General features: G+C 43.7%; 1 protein-coding gene across 5 annotated transcripts in view; it reads left to right on the forward strand.

Annotated features, from left to right (window-relative positions):
* The window catches only part of LOC142805536 (ornithine decarboxylase-like), a 72,513-nt gene extending 61,225 nt beyond the window's left edge, over positions 1-11,288 (forward strand). For 4 of the 5 annotated variants that reach the window (XM_075891193.1, XM_075891195.1, XM_075891196.1 and 1 more), the window contains 8 exons: positions 3,003-3,099; positions 3,533-3,609; positions 3,975-4,141; positions 4,750-4,884; positions 5,451-5,616; positions 7,818-7,971; positions 9,095-9,198; positions 10,810-11,288. In XM_075891193.1, coding sequence (XP_075747308.1) covers positions 3,003-3,099; positions 3,533-3,609; positions 3,975-4,141; positions 4,750-4,884; positions 5,451-5,616; positions 7,818-7,971; positions 9,095-9,198; positions 10,810-11,157 — 1,248 coding nt within the window. In that variant the 3' untranslated portion in view covers positions 11,158-11,288. The remainder of the gene's footprint in view (positions 1-3,002; positions 3,100-3,532; positions 3,610-3,974; positions 4,142-4,749; positions 4,885-5,450; positions 5,617-7,817; positions 7,972-9,094; positions 9,199-10,809) is intronic. The other variant, XM_075891198.1, reaches the window with a different exon arrangement.
* The last annotated feature ends 5,467 nt before the right edge of the window (positions 11,289-16,755 follow it).

Consider the following 16,755-nt stretch of genomic DNA (forward strand, 5'->3'; position numbering starts at 1 on the left):
GCCGTCCGTGCGTCTGTTCATACGTCCGTCTGGCCGTCTGTCCGGGCATCCATCCATGCGTCCGTCCTTGCGTTGTCCATGCGTTCGTCCATGCGTCTACCCGTGAGCCCATCCATGCATCCGTCCATCCAATTATTGAACACTCCAAGTACCGCCATCTCGCATCTTTTCACCATATATTCAGCATATAGAAGTACCGCCATCCAGCGGATATTCCAAGGACCGAACGAGAGGTGGCACTCGCGCACTATATTACGGCCTGCGCTTCGTGTCTACTTTTTCATTTCACCACCTCTAGTTCATTAGTATATACTAGTTCACTATAGACCCTTTCACTCTTTACAACCACAGGCCCTTGACGACTTCCGGTTTCATCCTTCGATGTACCAGAATGGCGTTGGTGAGCAAGAAGGGCTTTAGAAAATAGCCCGCTGATTTTCTACACTTTCTTTTTAATATTTGGCAAAATGTCGTCAAATAAATGTTTTTTTGAGATACTTAATCAATTAGAAGAGATTTACTTAAACTGTACGCATGTTATTTTTTTTCTGAAAAACTAAATAAAGACATATATTACATTTAAAAGGTACTTGAAAACGTACTCTCAATTTCTACATTAGGAGCTGGTAAATGAGGTGACGGGAAGTTTTCTAGGGTACAACGCTTGTGACCTTGAAACCATTGGTTTCAAGATAGCAAGCTTTGTACCCCGAAAAAACTTCCGGTCACCTCATTTAGCAGCTCCTAACTTCGAAACTGAAAACACGCTCTCAAGTGTTTTTCAAGGGTAAGGAAAGTTTCTCTTTAATATTTTCGATAAAAGGTGCGTGCGTAAAGCTCAAAGGAGTGCCTTGTCATTTTTGTGTAGCTGAAAGGAACTTTTATTTGAAAATGTTTTGCCAAGTAAAGAAAGGAAAGTGTAGAAAATAAGCGGGATAATTTCTAAAGCTCTTCTTGCTTACAGCTGCTATTAGAGACACATCGGTGGACGAAACCGGATGTTATCAAGGGTCCGTGTTTGTAAACAGGGAAAGGGTCTGCGGCCGAACCCTCCCTAACTAAACCTTGCTGAAACCAATGAGGTTACGCCCAGCGAGTTTGACGTGGCAACTTTTTCTGGTCCGAAAGCGCTCGAAGCACGTCCTTCTGATACTATAGTTCTACTTCGAAAGCTGTTATGAGATCACGACTCGGGTCACGCGCAGTTGTACGTCCGCCACCGCTGCCGGTCTGCTGGGTGCCAGCCCAGTATTCTACCACTGAGCTACGCTACTTTTTTTTTACTGCTTGAGACTTCTGGGCAAACTTGCGTTAGTCAGGCTTGATGTCGGGAAAGCAATCTCGTTAATACGACTTATAAGCGTTTTAGAACAGCGAAAGAACAACCAGTTGTCGCACAATGCAAATACCGAAACGAGTGGGCCGTCCAATGCTTCAACCCATTACAAAAGCTTGTTCTTGTTTCCCTGTTAACTGCGGCGCATGCCCACTTCCGGCATAATTTTTATCGTCGTCAGCCACTGCATGAACAATTGGCACGAAATTCCTTTCAAGTGTTTCGCGGATACCACGCTTCTCAGAAGAATGACAAAAAATAGCACAGTGAATGCCACCCTACTACCCAAAATCTTATTACTAATGCCCTAGTGGGTACCAAGCAAGTATGCTTGCGGTAGTCACCCAATGAGTGTTTTGAAAAGGCTCTAAAAGGCCGCTCTTCTAGCTTTCGCTGTGACTGTGCTGCGGCTTCCGCGCAGGCCTGGCGTTTTTTTTTTTTTTGCAAGCATCAAATTCAAGGCAAATTTTATTGGAGGTTAAGTCATCAACACTCGACTCTTTAAATTATTTCATCAGAAGCGTCTATCCTTCTATTTATGATTAACGTGTTCGGGTTTCCTCCTCAACTGAAAAGTGTGCGCTTGTGCCACGTACGTACGTACGTACGTACGTGGCACAAGCGCACACTTTGGCACAAGCGCACAAGCGCACAAGCGCACAAGCGCCCACGTACGTACGTACGTACGTACGTACATACATACATACATACATACATACATACATACATACATACATACATACATACATACATACATACATACATACATACATACATACATCACGGACGCACGACCTATGGCATAGGGAGCTTCGCCCAAAAAAACCGACCGCTCGCCCTACACAATCATTCGCTGGCTACCCCCCCCTCCCACTGTATCTTGGCCTCCTTATAATGCGGATGGGAGATATCTCCTTTGTATTGTTGAACAATAAAAATTCGTAGTGTGCAAGTTGACTAAAAGTGGACTGCGGGTCTCTTTGCCGAATCGGAGCTTTCTTTCTCTCAGTGCTCATTAGCAGCGATTTGCATGTTAAAATAGAAAATACCGGTCGATCACTGCGTTCTGTGCGCCTCCCCATATCTCTCTCCTGTGCAACGCCGCCGTGAGAGGCAGCGCTATAGCGCCCGCTGCTACACATGGTCCCCTTTAGTGAGAGATGGTGCAATTTTTGGGCACGATACGTTTTTTTACGACGTGCCAATCATCACACTGAATGTGTGTTCCGTCATCGCTGCAATTATTGCCGCCTAGCGAGATTCGTGCACGTGTTTGGCCATGACTGGGATGGTTAGGCTAAAGGAGAGACGCGACGGGCGCTCTCATTAACGAACGTAGCGTCTGCGCTCTAGTCTGCCAAACCAACAGCACACATACACTACTGCATGGCTCTCAAGACTCGCATCAAGACGCGGAATCCGGGTAGGCCGGAAGCTCCGCGAAAGAAAATCACTATTTGTCGTAAAAGTAGTGGGCCCGGCAACATTTGCGCCCTTTACGGAACGCCTTCACGCTAAGTAGAACAATATCTGAACAAGCTGATAACGTCGCTTGAGTTTGCGGTTACGATCCTTGCTGAGCATCCGTACGTAGCACACGTAGTCTGAACATGGCGTTAGTTGCGAAAGACGTGATTAAGGAATCATTCGATTTTGCCCTTTGCAGGATGAGGACGACTCATTTTTCGTCTGTGACCTTCGGGACATTATCTCCAAGGTGGAGCTCTGGCAGCAGTGTCTGCCCCGTGTGACGCCATTCTTCGGTATGATACTATGTACATGCATTTTCGGTGAAGGCTTAAACGCTGTAGGCCCGTGTGCTCTGATTCGGGTGCACGTTGAAGAACCCCAGGTAGTCGAGATTTCCGGAGTCCTCCACTACGGCGTCTCTCATAATCATATGGTGGTTTTGGGACGTTAAACCTCACATATCAATCAATCGATAATATTTACATCGTGTGGAAAAGCAATGTTTAGCTTTGCTTCCATGCTCAAAGTAGAAAACAGCGCGATACAGCGAAGGCAAGATCAAGCAGGACTAGCGGTGTGCGGTCTTTCTTGTCTTCGACGTGGCGTGCTGTTTCCTACCATGAATATCTACCATCAAGGTCGCATGATTTTAAACTGCTTTCATAGCTGATTTCTCTTTTCCTTTTTTATAAAAATGATTTCCATTCTTGTATTGTGTTTTTTCAGCAATAAAGGCTTGCGGAGACCCTGTTTTGCTAGAGGAGCTGAACGCCCGGAACGTGAACTTCGACTGCTCGAATGCTGTGAGTGGCGCGTAACCGAAAATTTCTTACCGAAAATCTACTTTGTATCGCAAAACGGATTCAGAGAACTGGGTAAAGCTTCATTTTACTATTTCTTTCATCGATGTTTTTTTTTTTTTTGAGGGGTCAGTTCGTTATGGTGCAAGGCAGTATCCCAGCGCGAGGAGCCACGCGCAAGCAGCACTTGTGAGTACGAGCCTTTTCTCTTGTGCGTGTCTGTTCGCGCTGACACTTCTGCGCTCCACAATTCCTGCTTTTACAGCTCGTGCCATCACTTCTTGTATACGAATAGCATACAACCATGCAAATAGCATACAACCATACAAAATGCATACAAACCATACAGACGCAACTTTTGTTCCCAGACAGAGATACAGATGATACTTGAAATGGGTGTTCACCCGGACCGCATATTATACGCCCACCCTGTGAAGAGTACGTCTCACATGAAGTTTGCCGCAGCCCACGGCGTCACGCTGATGACGTTCGACTGTGTCGAAGAGTTGCACAAAATCGAGGACAAGGACGCCAGGTGCGCAAAGCCAATTGTTTTTATTGACTTGATGTAAAGAGATGGTGGAAACAGCTAAGCTGTTATTGGCACTGTGCATCTCTGCGTTGAAAATTTTCTCGTTTCGCAAGCACTCCTTTACAATTATTTGTCTAGTTTCTCCCTGTTCGCTTGCCCATCGATAAATATTATTGAAAAGCCTATTTCGTGTGCCAAATGGTGCGTTGCACGTTTATGTAAAGATTTCTTATGTAACTTGGGAAATATATAATTAAGTACAATTAGTACGCTTCGGTATCTCTGTCGTACATTATAAATCCGAGGGAAGTAATTTTAGTCTACACTTAAATTGCCTTCAGTTGTATGCCTTGCAGTCACACATTTAACTCCTGTAAGGACCCTCTACTGAAATGATCATAAATGAAGCGAGAGGCTATGAGTCTGGTTATAAATAAAATACATGGTGGCATCAAGGCATTTTTGTGGGCGTGCGAACGTAAGGATGTGAGGCCATAAAGACATAAGGGCTAGACATAAATGCGTGTTACTGAGTGCGACAGACAACGCTCCCAAACCGCAGAAAATAAAACGCAGTGTCTCCTGATCACTGGCATTTTTGCTTCTTTCAGGTTGTTACTTCGAATAAAGGGTGACAGTGATGGCTGCATGATTTCGTTCGATGAGAAATTTGGTTGCACTGTGGATGAAGCGAGACATATTCTGGAAACTGCTCGAGATCTCCACTGTAACGTAGTCGGTGTAAGGTGAGGAATGTTTTAATTTCACTTTTTCACCTGCTCCGTTAGTGCAGCGGAAAAAAATTCGGTTCTGTAATCATTAAGATTCTATAAAGCATTATATTAATACTACTCTTTGGTAATAAGAGCTATCAAGATGAAAATAATACTCCTAATTTTAACTTCGACAAAAATGATTCGGTACTCTCTTCTAAAACAGTATCATACAGGTAATATGCCACCGACTTCAATTTGACTTTGGGACAGCTTGTCCCAGTCCATATTAACTTTCACTCCATATACCCGCATAGTTTCATCATTTCCAGTCTTTGGTTAATAGATTGAAGTATTGAACCACAGTGAGGGCATTTTTTCCACTAAAGTTGGATGGAACAGCTTTATTATAAAGAACATATTTATTCCCTTCACTTCATGCGTTTGAGAAATGTGTGTCATATTCCAAAACATTTGAGTGAAGTACCAAACAGTGCCAGCCGAAGTGAGAGCAAGAAATAATTGCTCAGTTCCTTTTCTTTTTGTAGTCTAAACTATTTTACCGGAACAAATAAGCACGTTGATGCTTCATCTCGCAGTTTTCACGTCGGCGCTGTCTACCAAAACCCGCGGATCTTCTCCCGCACTATACAGATGGCCAAGATGGTCTTCGATATGGCAACGGAGCTTGGAAAGCCCATGACAATCCTCGATATAGGAGGTGGCTTCCCAGGTGGAGTACGCAGCATCTGCACATTCAAACAGGTCCTGTCAACTTAACTGCGAATTATTTTTATCGGCCTTTTTCTTTCGAAATTTGTACAACTAGGCCTTATAAGTGTATGCATATCCACTGCAACATTTTGAAGTTCGTACAAAAAAAACTGTGTGATACCAAAAACCGCAGACAAAATGCAATCACAAAGTTTAAGAATGAAAGTTGCTGCCTCAGTGGTATCGCAAATTTCATTTGCGTAGTAATTGTGAAAAAACAGTGCAGAACTTAGTTATTGAATCACGGTTAAAAGAAGAAAAATTCGGTCTCTTAAAGATCCGAGCCTTAACTAACAACTAATAGGTAGTGCTATTAGATTGGTCTAGTTAACATCAGCCCGCATTTAGCTAAAGATTTGTCAACACTAGGCAACATTGTTCAAAATGCAGTCAACATTACCTCACACTAGCGAAAATTGGTCATGGGCACGTAAACACGGCAAGAGGCTCTCGATGGTACAGCAGCGCCTTCGAAACCGGCCCATATTTTGCGCCATAACTCGGAAATCCTAAGCAGCTGCTGATTGCCAGTGCGTGGTTCAAAGAAGGTATCTAAAAAAAAGAATGACCCCTTTTTCATGGGAAGCGATCACAATACAAACGTCTAAACGTGTCCTTACAGAAGCGACTGAAGTTTTGTCCAGCGTTTGCATAAACTATTGTCGTATTAATTGCTAAAGCCAACAACAGATTCAACGTGCCCTTCTAGAAATTACGCAGCGGAAGGCTACTGCACACCTTCGACTTTTTTACTTAATGCTACCATGCGCACTACGCGATATGTCTGTCTGGAGCCTGTCCAAACCACGTCAAGTATGATGTTCGCAATGTCGACTATAGTTTCTGATATTTCTGAACAAACTTGTTCAACAGACGCTTTCCCACGTGGCTGTAACAAGAAGTGACGGAAGGCTTGAACTGAGTCGACATCGTGGAACAGGAAACCCTAATTATATTAACAGGCTGCAGCTTAAAAAAGAGGTAGTTTACTAAGAGATATCTCACGCCGATGTCAAAAAGTTAGGCCACTCTCTTGGTGGCGTTCTTACGATGGTATCGGTAAGTGCTACGCGGAAAAATATTTCGGGGTTTAAAAGTAAGCTGCCACTTCATTCCGGTTGGCGCGGACAGGTGCTTCGTAATCAGCACTGATAAAAGCTTTTACATTGGCCGAAGCGCTACTTTATTAAATAAAAAAAACTCCACTTTTAGGTGAACCTCATGTTCACTTCGGTGTCTTGCATGACGCTTGCCCCTTGCTTTTGGTGCATAGAAGAGTGTGAGAACAGCGCGAAGCGAGCGCTGTCCCGCAAAAGAATCAGGACGACGAAAGAGTACCTCGTAAAGTTCACGTTACACGCATTCCTACGCTGACGTCACTACAAATCCGGTACGTGGCAGAGTGCAAACGCCGAGCAAGCGTGTGCGACGCGAGCACCGCAAAGTGCGGGGACGCAAGTCAATCACTGTACGTGCTTACGTCAGCCTTTCCCTCACATTTTACTAAGATACACACTATAAGTCAGCTTACCAGTCAACCGTTGGCAGTGGTAACACTCATAATTCATCATTGGGATTAACGCTTCTATATGTGTTGCGTAGCCGTACGTTTAGCCCCCCCCCCCCCCCTTCAAACATCAAGCGACAATTTGCTATGTTCGCATATAGGGGGGAGCTATCTGTTTATGTCTGTATTTTACCAGCCCACCAGTCACAATTCAAATACCTTTTATCAGTTACTTGGGTTGTTAAGGGGCCTGACGTAACCTTAGGTTCCTATATCATATATGTCATATATACAACCCATAACTCGTCCCTCTTTAAGTTGTTTTATTTTCTTTAGGTTTTATTAATTTATGTAAAAATCCGCTCATCAATAATTCTCGGTTGCTTCTTGAAAAATTGTTTCCTCAATTGTAACTTGTTTCCTGTTCACCAAGGCACACGCGTGTCCTGGCAGAGTGCTGACGCGGCAGTTACTGGTTTCATCGAGCTCCAGCGACTACAGCGACATCCTGAACCCAGAGGAAACTAGCCACTTGCTGCAAACAGGAACTTACCTACGCGTATAACGCCACGGACCCTTACATCTTAATCATGCGCAGCTTCGCTTCAAAAATGGCATCGTTAGATTGACGTTGACGAAACAAAGCACCGGATATGCCGATTGAGACAATGACCTTCTCACGCAGGTGTGCGAGTCGGTCCGGCGTGCAACGGATGAGTACTTTCCCCCGTCGAGTGGAGTGCGGATCATCGCTGAGCCTGGCCAGTTCTTCGTTGCGTCTGCGTACCACCTCGCGGTCCGAGTCGTCGGCAAAAGACGCAGAGACATCCTTATTGAGGGTACGCATATTTAGTCGGCTTTATAACCTCTCGTTATCGCACATTTCTTGCGAACGTTTCTCCAGGGCACGTGTTGAAAATGACGCAACTTCGTAGTTGCGGAAAGCTCCTGTTCAAAGCACGTGTTTCGCACCATGCGTTCTACATAGCGGTAATGGTCAAAAAGATCATTGGGATGGACGCAGCCGAAGTTGTGATGGCGCCTTGCGAGTCGAGCAGATGTCATAGAGCGTATGACAGCCATCAAAGGCACATGTATGCCTTTTTTTTAATAAATGTATATAAGGGGAGGTTGCATGCCTTCGACTCACCTGTGCTGAAGCTCTGCGTAGTCTCCCCTCCCAGCTACACACACACACACACACACACACACACACACACACACACACACACACACACACACACACGCACGCACACACGCACGCACGCACACACACACACACACACACACACACACGCACGCACGCACGCACGCACACACACACACACACACACACACACACGCACGCACGCACGCACGCACGCTCACACGCACGCTCACACGCAAACGCAAACGCACGCATGAGAATGGTCAGGAGGAGTGACTGGCGGTCTCCTCCTTAGACATAATGAAGCCACTACTCGTACATCTGAAACTTCCAGGCTTACTTGATGGTTACAGGCTCTCTTTTCTCATAGTGCGCCCGGACTGGGGCTCATTTGCTTTTAACGAAGTTCTTCTCTTTCTCTCCTAGTGTCAAATGCAACATTACTTTTCGAAATCAATGCAAAACTGTATTGATGATTGATAGATATCTGGGGTTTAACGTCCCAAAACCACTATATGATTATGAGAGACGCCGTAGTGGAGGGCTCCGGAAATTTCGACCACCTGGGGTTCTTTAACGTGCACCCAAATCTGAGCACGCGGGCCTACAACATTTCCGCCTCCATCGGAAATGCAGCCGCCGCAGCCGGGATATGAACCCGCGACCTGCGGGTCAGCAGTTGAGTACCTTAGCCACTAGACCACCGCGGCGGGGCTGCAAAACTGTATTAGAAACGGCTCTTTATTGTTTCTATAAAGACCACTGGTATTTCGGGTCCAAAACATGCAATAAATTCACCGTCATTCATATTACAGGTGTGCTTCAAAAGCATCAAGATGTATTTCTCAACGAGAGCAGAGACAACTGCATTTCCCGCCATCTGTACGAGTTTGCTGATGTGAATATTGTACCGTTAAAGGTGAGTGAATAGGATATGGTCGCTTAGAGAACGTTAATTGACTACCACGTGGGCGGACCCTGTAAATACATTTACTTAAACTTCGTTGAACAGAAAATGTTAATGTTGCCTGTTAGCGCCCAACGAAAAATCGCGCAGCAAGACAACAAAATACGTGTGGAGTTTTTCCTATTTGTAAGCTTGCAGGAATGGAATAATGAAACTAATTATTCGAACGTGCTCAGCTCGTGCAAGGGGCTGGAGATGAACTAGTTGAGCCACTAGTATGCAACTGTTGCTGGCAACTTCACAAAGTAAGGTGCAATCTGTATATTTAGAGTGCGAGAGGGAGGGAAGCGAACTCTCAGGGTATCAGATTTGGGTGCACGTTAAAGAACCCCAGGTGGTCATAATTTCCGGATCCCTCTACTACGGCATCTTTCATAATCATATGGTGCTTTTGGGACGTTAAACTCCACATATCACATATCAACTCTCAGGATAGGTGAAGTTGATGAGTTGTAAATAGGCTGTTTCAGTTTAGGTTGTCTGAAACGCTGCTTCGATGGAGTATTCATTTGCAGGTAACGGGTTTTAGTTTCGAATGAATAGTGCATAATTGAAATTCCCCCACCATCAAAATACCCCCATCACAAAGTTTGCACATTTTGCATTTTGAGATTGATGCAGTTTTGATATGAACAGTTCTCATGATGTACTTGGAACTGTAAAAAACAATTCAAAGCTTGAATTAGATATGAGGCAGACTGCAAGAATAAGAATATCAATGTTCTCAAGAGATATTCGGCTCTGGCAACAGAGTAAGAATGAATATTTTCTTGTATATACAGCAGTGAGCTGGTAGTCATTGTTTACTACAAGGTCATGAAGTTTAAGGAAATCAATACCTTGTCGTCTCACGTCCAGACCATTTCATCTGGCATGCGCGGCTTTTATAGTATGTATTTATACTTGAGCGTGAAGACGCTACTGCATGTAGCGTCTTCACGCACAAGTAAGGGTAAAGGTGTGTTTGTAGTTATAGCTATGCAATTGCTCGTGTCTTTTTTATTGCGTAAATAAAAAAGTTGAAAAAAGAAACTTGAGTTGCGCTTCAGTTTATGAACTTAAAACTCAAACCTCTTTGTTGAACATTCAATGAACCACGATGCGATATTTCAATGGCTCCAAGTAGAAAAAATTTAAAAGCTTAAGATGGTTGATTTTCTTTGCTACTTAGGGTGCACTTCTAGCGCGGAAAATCGTATGGATTCCTGAAAGTTGTTGTATGCTAAGATAGTGTTACCGCTGCGTGAAGAGCTGTTCGTAGGTTTCTGACAATACTGTTGCAGGTATTCCTACAGTGAGAAATCGGACGATGGGCATTTCAAGCAAGTTTATATGACAGTGTTCTAAAGCATGCGAGAATAAAATCAACAATGTCATAGAAAATGTCCCTGTGATCAGAAGCAGTGTGCCGCGTATCGGTATTTGTTTTATGAGGTACGGACTATGTTCAGAACTATAAAGCATTTGGAAGCCAGTAGAGGTGTCTGTTCAAAGCAGATTTACAGAATGTATGCTACTCATTTAACACTATGGTTTGGGTTGGTTTGTCTTCCTCTACTGTAGGAGCCACGAGAACGAAAGACGGATATCCTGACCACGTTGTGGGGTGGCACTTGCAACCCTTTTGACGTCATTGATACCAGAAAAATGTTCTTTGACGTGTTTGTCGACGAGTGGCTATTGATGGACAACATGGGTGCCTACACGCTGAGCTTTGCGTGTGGCTTTAATGGAACTGGATTCCCGATCGTTCATTACATCGTACCGCTAGCTTCAGTCTCTTCTGTTAGTCACATAATAGAGCGTTCAGCCCTGCGAAGTGGATACAGCCAGCCTGAGAAGGCCCTCAGCAGAGACCTATTCTCACACAAACAGGAACCTTTCGGCAACCACAGCTGCAATGGTCATTGATTTGTGTTGGCACGACTTCTCGATAGAATGCAGGTTGACCATGATGCTCTAACTTACGTAGAGGTACACATACCGTCCTCAAATGATGTTATCTCCGGCTCTTAATTAAAGGCATAGTATTTCAACCTCCATGTACGATGTGTCATTTGGTCATCCTTTCCAAAGCAATAATCTATGCAATGCTTACAGCGTTCTTTCCGTGTTATTACTTGGCCTATATTTATAATCAAAATACATTCAGCCCAATCCTGGTGTGATTGCCTATTTTATTTTACATTACCAATTTCCAGAACTGTAGCCTTGTTGTGAGCTAAAATGTGCCAATCAAATTGTCCTTTTTTAGCTGTAATTATAATAAGTTTATAAAAAGATGCAGTGATGGTTATACTGACTGAAATTTGTACACACTGACCATTTGTTTGTGTGTGTGTGTGTGTGTGTGTGTGTGTGTGTGTGTGTGTGTGTGTGTGTGTGTGTGTGTGTGTGTGTGTGTGTGTGTGTGTGTGTGTGTGTGTGTGTGTGTGAGAGAGAGAGGCTGTGAACTATCTGAAAAGTAATATGAGTAACTCAAGAATTGTGATATATTTACGAGCGCAAAAGGAAAAAAAAAACACATGAGAAGAAAAGCACACAGGAACACACAAACACTGATCTGTGTGTGTGTGTTTCTTCTTGAGTGTTTCGTTCTTTTGCGGTAGTGAATTTATTTTAAACATGAACCAACTCACCGAAGCAGTAGTTTGACTCAGAAATGAAAAGTAATTAACTGTCATAACACCCTTGATTTATATCATTAAGTAGCCCAAATAAAAGTTGAAACATCCTGCACGCATATCATGAAGCAGCTTAAATAAAGACCCCCATCTTCAAAGTACCAGATTGTCACACTTGTCCCGTTTATTAGGGGGGCGATCTCCGGGCTAATTCCAAGGGCCGAAGTATTGGCCCTCCGAACCGCACCACGAAAGCGTGGACAATTTAGAAGTGGTCCTTTTTGGCGCGCCAGCGGACGCCGGCTGTGGCCCAAAGAACAAGTCAGAGCCGAGAGTCGATAAACCAAACAAATACTATATTCTCAAAAATGGCAGACCGAAAACAATACACAAGAATGCACACTCCACAATAGTTACATACAATACGTCACCAAACAAACAACGTACAACGTACTACACAGTACAATCAACCACACTTGAAACAACGGACACAGACAACAATACGCACTACAATGCAGTCGCATGCATTGAACAACCAAGACACTTAAAGACTAAAGAGATATAAAACCTATTCAGTCCAAAGTCCTTGGAACAAAAGTCTGAATGATACTCTTCCGAGAATCACTCACTCAAAGTCCAGCGTTGTTGTCGTTCCGCGCCCTCGAAGTTTCTCTTCCAGGAAACCTCCCGTCTTCAATTGGCCACTCTTCAAACTTCAACTTCTTCGCCGGAACACGTCGGCTTCACACCCGCAACTGTTGCCACGGGTCTTCGCTCGAAAGCGGAAAACACACGCTCTTGCCTGTAGCCCGAGCCTTCACCCCTCAGGTGGAAATCCTCTTCATCTCCGGCTTCGTCCCTACGGACCAAAACCTTCGCCGACTACACGGCGGAATCCCTACGCGCTCTGGCGTTAACTTCCGTCTCCTCCTCCTTTCTCGTCTCGGCGGCTCAATTAAATACCTTCCGCGCCACCTTCCAGAAAGTTCTCCTCGTTTCGTCGGCGCGATACGCAACGAAGGCTGGGGAGAGGTGCGAGACGGTTCGACTGCCCTCCCCGGAGGATGATTCAACTCGGTTTGACCACGCCCCGTTCGTTCTAGAAAAATCGCGGGCTTGCTGGGCCGCCGATGCGGGGTGAGGAGGTTCGTCTGCGAAGCCATGCTTCTGCGGGGAGAGCGCGCGCCCGGGGAGCCTTGGCCGTTTGTTTTCTTTTTCTTTCTTTTTTTTTCTTTTGACTTCGCGGCGTTTCTCCCGCCCGTTATCGCAAGAATTTGGTGGCGCGCCCATTTTTTTAGCGCTCGTTCTGTGACACAGATACTTCAAAAATGCGTAATTAAGTCCCCAATCTAGGATTTTACCTTTCTACTAGATTCCTCAGAACAAGCCCATTTGAAAGCCTTATGTGGAGCCAAACAAACGGTCGCTTGACTTCCGGATGACCTGCATGCGTGTATTAAGTAAGAGAAACAACGTACATCCAGCTTATCCCACCATAAACAATCTGCCCAGTTCTCGTCTGTTTCTTAACTGCCTTGTAGTGAAAGAGGCCTTGTCAATTTGCGCTAGAATTTTCAGCGGAGAAAAGGGATGTCACACTATTCGAACACTATTTAATGACTCCTGCTGTACAGCTTCTAACGTGGCAGTGTCATTTTTTACAATGCGATCGGTCTTTTGTGTATGTTACGAAACACGTGCCCACTGCGCATATCCACACGTCAGGCTTAGGAGAGTAGCACAAATATTCATGTCCTGAATTAATTTTCTCACAGACGCATTTAACTTTCACGATGGCGTATCCAACACAGTGCCCAGCCCATCTTTTTCGGATGCCGGAGTTTTGCGCCCTGTAACAAGTATATTCCCAGCCGAAGCCTAAGCGATATCATCAGCTGTTAAACATAAACGCATTAAACACACCTGAGGCAGTCCCATTCATATTCTTTAGGCATTTCAACAACCTTGAATTTTTTCAAGAGTGACAATAATACCGTAATTGTATCGTTTTATTACATTATGGGTAACCCTTATGCTTCCAATGAACCCATCGTCATATGCAGGGAGCCGGAGCGCAAAGATTTCAAAGGAAATGTACTGGCCGACCAGTTGGCCACATCTGTCCGCGCAGACACTTCAACAGCGGTGGTCCTTGCAATCGAAGTGAGGCCTTATTTATTTTTAAAAAACTCAGAATGTACTGCCAACGCATGTAGTATACCCAGACTGAAGGCTAGCTTCCTCTCATTAGGCCAATAACTAGCCATTACCAAAATCTAGGCCAACTGATGCGATACTCACCAAACTAATAATAGAACCCGTCTATGGCAAGTACAGCCACCTCTTGCTTGGTACTTAACCTCCGATCTGTGGTAGGTGTGAGGACGCACTCACTCTAATTCACGTCCTGGTGCAATATCACGAGATAAAGACAGTCCATTATTGTGTTAAAGGGGGGGGGGTTCTTCTGTACAATAACACCGAGTACTCTCACGTGCATCACGTGAGAAATGTACTAGATGTTGACCAACATGTTGATGCTCGGTAGTGGTGTCTTCATTCTCCAGTGGTCCGTTGAACGGAGTGTGATTGCTAGTGCAGCAATTCAGGAACAAGTGCGAATCGTCTTGAGAGAACTGGGCGTACACATTCTCCGGATGATTAATAGGGCACTTTTCAGTTAAATAAGGTACCAGGAAAATTGGTAGGACGTGACTTATTCGTGAGGTCCGTGGAGTAAATTACTAAGCAAGAGCTCGAAGGGATCGCTCAAGGATTGTCCTTGTTCCGTGTAAAGCATGCATGGCATGGGCGTACTGTTCATATCTGGGAAAAGTCAAGAGCACATTAATTGTGGGCTTACGGCTTCAGAATTTCGAGGTTCGTTCGGTAATGAGCAGTTTGCTGACTATCATTATTTATTTTCGTTGCAAACTCCATACGTACAGCCCTCATCTATTGAAACGGATATTTTTTTTTAGTATAGCGACTGTAGTAATTGATTGTGTGAGATATCAGCGTCATGTCGCTACCGGTATAGCCGATAAAGTTGGTGATGGCTCTGGTATATATTTTCAAGTCAAAACTGAGCTAATATGAATGAACTGACGACGCTCTAAACGAAAGTGTGTGCACTGCATAGCCGTAAATTCTCGTGTTTCAATCTATGAGTATGCTGTGTATTGACTTTCGCTTTGTCAAGGAAGAAATTAAAGTGATTGGCTATGTATATTTCGTAGAAGTAAAGATCGAGTAGGTGTCAAATTGAAAGCGTGGTTTGATACGTGCAGTCTAATGAAGGGGTTATTCAAAAACACATGCCTTCACATTAATGTGGGTGAATGAACGCGAAATGGTAGGTAAGCTTTGCGTGTCTATATTAGTAGTTCATTCTATATATCAGTAATTCATTGAATGGACAGATGTCCGATGAAGGTAAAACTATAAAACGCGCAATTTATTGCGAGCAACTTTAATTCACATTAAGCCATCTTGAAAACAGCCTTGCCCAAAATGGGCTGCCACTCCGCGTGGTTTCAAAGTACGAATTTTCATATTTTATTTTCATTCTCTTGTTCTTCTCTACACTCTTAAAAAAAGTTAGTAAAATGGTAGCAACTGCAAGCGAATATGTAGTAACTGCAGCAGTTACTACCTTTCTTTGACCATTACTACCCTTTTGCTACCTGTTTAATACCTACGTTAGTAAACAGTTACTAGCTGCTACCGTTACTAACATTTTGCGACCTCTTTACTACCTACGTTAGTAAGCAGTTGGTAGCTGAAATGAAAGAGGTAGTAACTGCAGCCGTTACTACCTTTATTGCCCCGTTACTACCTCTTTGCTACCCGGCTTTTGACTATCTAATCCAAAATAGTGTGTGAATGCAATTCTGATCATGTATAAGAGGAATCGTCTCAACGTATTATCATTAAACGGAAAAATGACGCAGAAGGTATACATAGATCAAGAAAATACATTTCGTTCTAAATTACTCAGCCGAGATATCTAAACTTCATTCTGATACTGTCTAAACGGAGAAGTACAAGTTAACGAACCATAATCAAGTGCTACGCACGCCGTAATAGACAATTACAACAAACTTAGTAAATTACAGCAAACATTAACAAGACCGGCAAATCAAAATAACCAGATGGTCACAATTAGCCTCGAGGACAGTCACAGTTATTCCACTGCGGCGTGTTTCCAAATATCAACATTGTTTTGGCGCGTCAAACCCCCGAAACGAGTATTACCTTTTAAACGCTGATATATTCGTCGTGTGAAGCATTCCAATGCACTGAGAACGAGTTCGGTACCTTCTTCCGGCCACTGTACATATTGCCTTTTTGTGGCCATTTTATAATACATCAATATAACATATAATGTTTTATAAGTAAGGCTGATTAAAGGTCTTGTGCTACGTCACCAAACACACGTAATCAAGTAGTAGAATATAGTGCTTTAGGTTTATATTTTTTATAATTCCTCCTGAAACGCAAGTGCTCCTCTGTGCCAGAGGAGCACTTGCGTGAAATATATATAGCCCCTGCGAAGCAGGGGCTATATATATTCCTCGCTTGTATATGTATATGTGAAATATAATACTAAAGAAAAAAAATATGTGAAAAATAGTCAATAAAGAAAAAAAAATATATGTGAAGAATAGTGAACCTGTTTGGTCTATATTCATGGCACACCACGCTTCTTACTCGACTTTGTCTAGTAATAAGGCATTGATTAGCCAACATTCGCAGTGGAGAAATATGCCCAAAGTAATGAACTAGGTAGCATCGGTTACTACTTTTTTGAAACCTCTAAAAGTTACTACCCATGAGTGGTAACGGCTAGCGTAGTAACAGTTACTAACTGCTGGTAGTAACA

The sequence above is a fragment of the Rhipicephalus microplus genome, chromosome 1 (genome assembly GCF_043290135.1).
Source record: "Rhipicephalus microplus isolate Deutch F79 chromosome 1, USDA_Rmic, whole genome shotgun sequence".
Lineage (NCBI taxonomy): Eukaryota > Metazoa > Arthropoda > Arachnida > Ixodida > Ixodidae > Rhipicephalus > Rhipicephalus microplus.